This window comes from Azolla caroliniana, unplaced genomic scaffold (genome assembly GCF_043228905.1).
Source record: "Azolla caroliniana isolate FFs.n. ecotype wild unplaced genomic scaffold, voAzoCaro1.0.p SCAF_11, whole genome shotgun sequence".
Taxonomy (NCBI): Eukaryota; Viridiplantae; Streptophyta; class Polypodiopsida; order Salviniales; family Salviniaceae; genus Azolla; species Azolla caroliniana.
Window position 1 is genome coordinate 5,452,040 of NW_028230446.1, and position 7,365 is coordinate 5,459,404.

Consider the following 7,365-nt stretch of genomic DNA (forward strand, 5'->3'; position numbering starts at 1 on the left):
TGGTGTCTATATCTGGTGTCTATATTTGGTATCTATGTCTGGTGTGTGTATATGGTGTTTGTATCTGGTGTCAATGTCTGGTGTCTATATCTGGTGTCTGTATTTGGTGTCTATGTCTGGTGTCTGTATTTGGTGTCAACGTCTGGTGTCTGTATTTGGTGTCAATGTCTGGTGGTGTCTGTATCTGGGTGTCAATGTCTGGTGGAGTGTGTGTGTGTGTGTCTGGTGTCTGCGACGGACACAAGGTGTGAAAGCGGACAACCCATTCATTGTCTGCTATGTGGGGGAGATCCATCCTCTCGGTTTAGGGTTTCTCTCTCTCTCTCTCTCTCTCTCTCTCTCTCTGTGTCTGTCTGTCTGCGTGTCTGTGTTGTTGGTTGCCTGCGCAGCTCCTCGCCATGGCCGTCGGGTAAGCTCTCCTTCCTTCCTTCCTTCCTTCTTTCTTTCCCCATTCCCCTTCCACTTTTTTTTTTTCCCATTGCTATTTCCATCTCTCCTCGACAGCACGCATTTCTCCTATTCCCCCCCCCCCCCTTTTCGACTTCTCTTTCTTCCCGATTTCTCGCTCCTGTCTCACCTGATTCTCTTTTGCTTTTCTTTCTGTTTAGGGTTTAGGGTTTTTACCTTTTCCAGGCAACTATACCCATTCATTTCTTCCGTCTCTCTCCCCCTCTCTCAGGGGTCCTCTTTTCTTTCTCTTCAATTTCTTTTTCTTTTCCTCTTGGAAATACTCGTCAGTTTTCTCACAGTTTCTCTCGTTCTCTTTCGGTTTTTCAGGAAAAACAAGCGTATCTCGAAAGGAAAGAAGGGAGGAAAAAAGAAAATGTGAGAATTAATATCCTGAATGCCATTTGTATTCCGGATGGATCCAACGCTCTCCTGATGCGTTTCTTTTGGTTGTACAAACGGCATCTTCTTTTGTCTGATTTTTTTGTGTGAAATTTCTATATAGAGTTGATCCTTTCTCCAAAAAGGATTGGTATGATATCAAGGCTCCCTCTACCTTCAATCAGAGGTCTATTGGCAAGACGCTTGTAACCAGAACTCAGGGAACAAAGGTTAGATTGATACTTTGTATCGATTCATATCATGAGTTTTGAGTGCCTGTTTTATGTTGATTATGTGATTGCATAGATTAGAGACATGCAATCGGACATCCACAGAAGGAGTTTAAGCGAATTCTGTGTTTTGATACTCTTTCAATGCTCTTTACCTGAAACATAAATGTTAAGTTTTGTCCTAAAATGCAATTTCAGTTTTTTGGATTGTATTGATGTCTTCATTTGATCTGATGTGGAGGTGCAATCAATAATTGAATGTCCTCAAATGGAGACTACATTGAATATGCTAGCATGGAGTGGAGCCATGCCTGTAACTAGCAATCCAGAATGTTTATAGGAAGCTTCATTTTAGTTTTGTTTCCGAGTTCATATTTTGCATTTCCATACTCTTGTATATCTGGAATCTCTATCACTTTTTAAATTTGAAACTCAGCTATGTAAAAAAGCTTACAAGGAATATGGATCTGTGCCTGTAATCAGAATGAGAATTAGTTTCCAATCCAGACACTAGGTAAGTGTCCACTAGATGTCTTGACATGATCAGCTATGATTCAGCTCAAATTTTTACCTGCATGGAGTGTCGAGTAATTCAGAATGCTTAAACGAAGTATCATGTAGTTCGTCCTTGTTGTCTGTAATCCATCTGGAATATGGAAATCTTATTTTTTAGCATGACAAAGAAGTTCCCTACAATGTGGTCTCTACCATTTTTTTTCTGTAATCAATTTTAAAGTCAAGCTGTTGAAATTCAGATTTCCTGTTGATATGAATTCATCCACATCAAGCATGTATGCGTTGTAATTTATCTCTTTGGTAATTTTGATTATCACGCTTAATACGTGTACTGCAATTCTAAGCTTCTATGCATATATCATTTGGTTCAGTGGAGGTGCATCTACAGTAATTTTGATCGTCTCTCTTGAGTTGGGTGGCTATATCATTAGAATTGAGATTAGTTAATGAAAGTCCACTATAATTCGGTATTTACTCGAGTTGTTTTAGCTTTCATTATCTGGTGAATATAAACAAACTATGAGAAATAAGAACCGAGGTGTTGCCTGCTATTTTGTAGATTGCAGCCGATGGCCTCAAAGGTAGAGTTTTTGAATGCTCTCTGGCTGATCTTCAGCAAGATGAAGATCAAGCGGCTCGTAAAATCAAACTGCGAGCCGAAGATGTTCAAGGGAAGAATGTACTTACAAACTTCTGGGTGAGAACATTTTCTGCAAAGCCATTTTATTTCTCTTTGTATATCATGTTTTTTCTTGCTTGAAGTGAACTTAGCTGCGTTTTCTTGTTCTAGGGTATGGATTTCACTACAGACAAGCTTCGATCCCTTGTTAGGAAGTGGCAATCTCTTATTGAAGCTCATGTTGATGTCAAGACTACCGACAACTATACCTTGAGAATGTTTTGCATTGCTTTCACCAAGAAGAGGCCCAATCAGATCAAGAAAACATGTTATGCACAGTCGAGTCAAATTAGACAGGTAGAAAGATTTCCCTGAATCCTACTTGGTTGATACCAACAATGCTAGAGACATTGTAATATGGCATTATCATATTTGTTTTCCCTTTTGTGTTTTGTAGATTCGTAAGAAGATGACAGAAATCATGGTCCGTGAAGCACAGTCTTGTGATTTGAAGGAATTGGTTGCTAAGTTTATTCCTGAAGTGATTGGGAAGGAGATTGAGAAAGCCACATCTGGGATTTATCCATTGCAGAACACTTTTGTCAGGAAAGTGAAAATTTTAAAGGCTCCTAAGTTTGATCTGGGAAAGCTTATGGAGGTAATGCTCTTTAATCATCTCAAATTAAAACTCTGATTTGTGATGTGCCATGATCACTTCAGAAAGACATGTCTATGACTTGCGGATATCACAAAGTTTATGATCAAATAGGTTCATGCGATGAAAATTGAAATGGATGGATATTATGATTCATAACCCTATATAGAAATACATAACGGCAAAATGTATTTCTAAGTAAATTCCATGTTTTTCTAATTCAATTGAAATGGAATTTATAATTCGTCACTACCTTATAATTCATGGCCTTACAACAATGTTTTATGAAGTTGGGGATTGGAAAATTTCTGACTAAATAGAATTGTTTATCTGATATTATTGGGATGGATATTTTGGTTAAATCATGGATTTTGCAAAGGTGTATGTAACTTTGATATAGATTGCTGCAAATTAATATGATTAAATGGGTTTATGTACTATTATTTATTTTAGGTTCATGGAGATTACAGTGAAGATGTGGGCACGAAGGTAGAGAGACCCATTAGTGAGGATGCAGAACAACCGAAAGCCGAGACAGAACTTGTTGGTGCTTGATTTTCTATGTGAAGAAAGAAAATGGAATTTTGCTGTGGATAAGAGATTTTCATTTGCCATTTGAGGCTTTTCTTTTTGGTTACTTTTTGCAGACTAAAATGCTTTGGAAGAGTTATTGGTTTAGTGGGAAGAAAAACAAGTTCTTGGTGTATATGACATTATCGTCCTTGTTTTTTCTTTAGATGTGTTATGTAGGGTCATCCTCATCACTTCAAAATTCATAATTTGATAAGACATGCTTATCCAAATGCTCTGAAATACCCCACCTGAGTTTGTTTTCCTCATTCTCCAAATACATGTGAGTTTTTTTGTCTTTGTTTTCTTCATGGTTTTGCTAGACTGTTTAGGGTGCTATGTAACTCGCAATATCAGCTGTTGGCTATTGAAAGATTACTACCATTGATGTTTACAGGTGAATGCTGAATTTTGGTTTGGGATACTCTAAATTTTTTCAAAGTCTAAGTTAGAATTTGGGCAGATATGCTAAAATATTGTGTGTAATTATCTGTCACCTGGAAATGTTGACAGAAAATGTTATTTTTCTTCATGTTGACTGTCTTTTCTTTTTTAAGTGAAAATTCCTCAATGTGCTGTTCATTTTAAATTGAGGTATTGGTAGTCTTTTTATTTCCACAGTTTCCACTCAAGAGACAGATGGCTCAAGGTTTTGTGAGTGGTTGCAAAGAGGCAGATCATGAAGCAGTTGTAATGTTTTTCTTGGTTGTGATGGGGGATCCTCTCCCTAATTACTGCCATGTGTGCTGATGATGAGAGATCAGGTTTTGGAGGTGGTGGTAGAGGTGGCTCTGGTGGCAGCCATGGCTGTGGTGGGTCTTAGCATGAACTTCCATTGAATGTAATTCATTATTAAACCTGTAATAATAATGACTGTCACATTTGCATTTTGTTTGGAGGTTTTTGAATTCTAGTCTTATCCATTCCAGTCCTTCCAAACTTTGTTTCTCATTTGTATCATTGTTATATCATATATGTATACTTGGATTTGTTTAGTTTTTGTTGAAGAACTTTGTAAATGCTACCTTTGGAAGACTTCATTCAATGAATGTTTGATTTTTTGTTTTGATTGACTATCACGTCACGCAATCATGCATGTGAGGGAGGGTCTTGGACCGGGGAGGACGCGAAGATTGGGACATGAATGGAATCATAGTATGAACCATGCGTACCATTCGTGCATTCGTGCTCTCGAATGATTCAATCATTCGAGAATGATAAACACTCTCGAAGAATGATAAATACCATACTTTTGGATAAATGGTTTACTATAAGGTAAACATTTTCTCACGGGAAAAAAATTTAAAAAATTGCAAGAAAAAAACATATTACCTTCTCAATCAAAATTTCTGAAATTTCAATTACTGAAATTTCAGAAATTTTGATTGAAATTTCTGAAATTTCTGTGATGAAATTTTATCATGAAATTTCTGAAATTTTTGTGATGAAATTTTATCATGTCTGAAAGATAAAATTTCATCACAGAAATTTCAGAAATTTCATGATGGAATTTCATCACAGAAATTTCAGAAATTTCACGATGAAATTTCAATCAAAATTTCTGAAATTTCAGTGATGATTGAAATTTCAGAAAATTTGATTGAAATTTCAGAAATTTCAATCATCACTGAAATTTCGTTGATGAAATTTCATCATAGAAATTTCTGTGATGAAATTTCTGATTTTTTAGCACAGAAATTTCTGATTTTTCAGCACAGAAATTTCATCACTGAAATTAAAACCATATTTCTACACTAAATATACCTGAAGGTTGAATGCACTCTGCAGAATCGCAAATCGTTTGAGGCTAGGTTGTAGAGGAGAAGAGAGCGTAACGTTAGTGCAGAGGAAAAGGGAGAAAAGAGGGAAAAATTGAAAAAAATTGAAAAAAAAATGAAAAAAAATTGAAAACATATTACCTTCTCAATCAAAATTTCTGTGATGAAATTTCAATCAAAATTTCTGAAATTTCAATCATCACTGAAATTTCGTTGATGAAATTTCATCATAGAAATTTCTGTGATGAAATTTCTGATTTTTTAGCACAGAAATTTCTAATTTTTCAGCATAGAAATTTCATCATTGAAATTAAAACCATATTTCTACACTAAATATACCTGAAGGTTGAATGCACTCTGCAGAATCGCAAATCGTTTGAGGCTAGGTTGTAGAGGAGAAGAGAGCGTAACGTTAGTGCAGAGGAAAAGGGAGAAAAGAGGGAAAAATTGAAAAAAATTGAAAAAAAAATGAAAAAAAATGAAAAAAAAAATGAAAAAAATGAAAAAAAACACACACACGAATATTTGCATATCATTCGTGTTCGTTTTCCAACGTATGAAAACGAATGATATGGCAGACGAACACGAATTTTACGTACTATGAATGGAATTGAGGACTCAAATCTAAGTGGGGACTGGAACACAAGTTGGGATTCCAACACATAAAGATGCAGAGAGAGTGGCTAGACTCGTCCATCAACAACCACTTAACCCTCCTAAGAAGTGGTATCAATAGCTATAGTAGTCTTTCTAGTTTGTCGGTCGATGATTATTGGTTCTCATTGCCCACTACCCACATGCAAAGGGCGTGTAATACATGATTATGGTTCAAAATAGACTATTGTGGAGAGTGTCACATTGTTACAACAAAGTGATGTCTCCAAATAAAATGCCAAGAATGTGATAGCTTTTACAAGGTTAAAACAAACAAAAATAAGAAATGGGAGAATGATGGGGTGACTTAGAGATTTTGATGAAGGTGAGTGTAGTGGACCGTTGAGATCATACCTACTATCGATGGTTACAATGCCTTGATGTTGACCTAGTGTTCTCGAGCCACTTAGTGCTCCCGTCAATTGGTTGTTAAGTGAGCTAGTGGAATCCCTTCACAAAGCTGTCCGTGCTTAACGAGCTTGGTGTTCATGAAGACCCTGAAGACCTCCGAAGTAAAAGAAGAGGTGGCGAAGAAGTAAAAAAAAAAACGATATACCTAACGCAAAATCCCCAAAAGACGAATATTGGAAGGAAGAGCTCTTCCTTCTCCTTAAGTTGACTCAAAAATGCCCAAAACAAAGAACCCCTAAAATGAAGATCTCTTCCCTCTTATAAGGAGAGAGGTGCCTCATTCACATTAAATGCAAAATATACTCACTTAAAATTTAAAGGCCCTAGCAAGGATTTTGAACTTTGTACGTAATGTATTAAGTCAATGGCCCTAACCACTAGGCATGATCAATTTGTAATTGTGGTTGGATGATTAGTGTTGGGCAAAGTTTTTAACCCTTATTGGCTACTCCTCATTAACCTAACCGGAATTTAAAATTTTCAACAGACCATTTTTCTATGAGTTCTTGAATTAAAAAAGAAAAAATCATCACATACCAAATCGTATTGCATGAACATCGTATGAAAAGTTTACAATCGGTAAAATATTTATAGCATTTATAACTTAAGAAACATAACATATCATATTGAACATTACATATTACAACATCCAACACCATATTGAACATTACATAGAAGTAAAAAACAAATCACCATATTTATGAAACAAGATTAAGATTACAAAACAAGTTTAGGGTCTAGCATGGTGATTGATACTCCTTATTGGCTACTCCTCATTAACCTAACCGGAATTTAAAATTTTCAACAGACCATTTTTCTATGAGTTCTTGAATTTTAAAAAAAAAAATCATCACATACCAAATCGTATTGCATGAACATCGTATGAAAAGTTTACAATCGGTAAAATATTTATAGCATTTATAACTTAAGAAACATAACATATCATATTGAACATTACATATTACAACATCAAACACCATATTGAACATTACATAGAAGTAAAAAACAAATCGCCATATTTATGAAACAAGATTAAGATTACAAAACAAGTTTAGGGTCTAGCATGGTGATTAATACTTACGAGCTATAGTTGTCCAAAACAAC

At 35.6% G+C, this 7,365-nt stretch overlaps 1 protein-coding gene across 1 annotated transcript; it reads left to right on the top strand.

Moving 5' to 3' along the window:
- The first annotated feature begins 324 nt into the window (after nucleotides 1-324).
- Nucleotides 325-3,554, top strand: LOC147857638 (small ribosomal subunit protein eS1y-like). The gene is made up of 7 exons (XM_087327234.1): nucleotides 325-409; nucleotides 778-825; nucleotides 953-1,058; nucleotides 2,134-2,271; nucleotides 2,365-2,550; nucleotides 2,651-2,851; nucleotides 3,302-3,554. The coding sequence occupies exons 1-7, from the start codon at nucleotides 399-401 to the stop codon at nucleotides 3,401-3,403; spliced, it is 792 nt and encodes a 263-aa protein (XP_087183360.1). The 5' UTR covers nucleotides 325-398; the 3' UTR covers nucleotides 3,404-3,554.
- Nucleotides 3,555-7,365: the final 3,811 nt, after the last annotated feature.

Bases quoted from the DNA above. Each gene is read 5' to 3' on its own strand.
- LOC147857638 (XM_087327234.1), top strand. The intron at 826-952 runs GTGAGAATTAAT...ATTTCTATATAG, and splicing joins AAGGGAGGAAAAAAGAAAAT to AGTTGATCCTTTCTCCAAAA. The intron at 2,272-2,364 runs GTGAGAACATTT...TTCTTGTTCTAG, and splicing joins ATGTACTTACAAACTTCTGG to GGTATGGATTTCACTACAGA.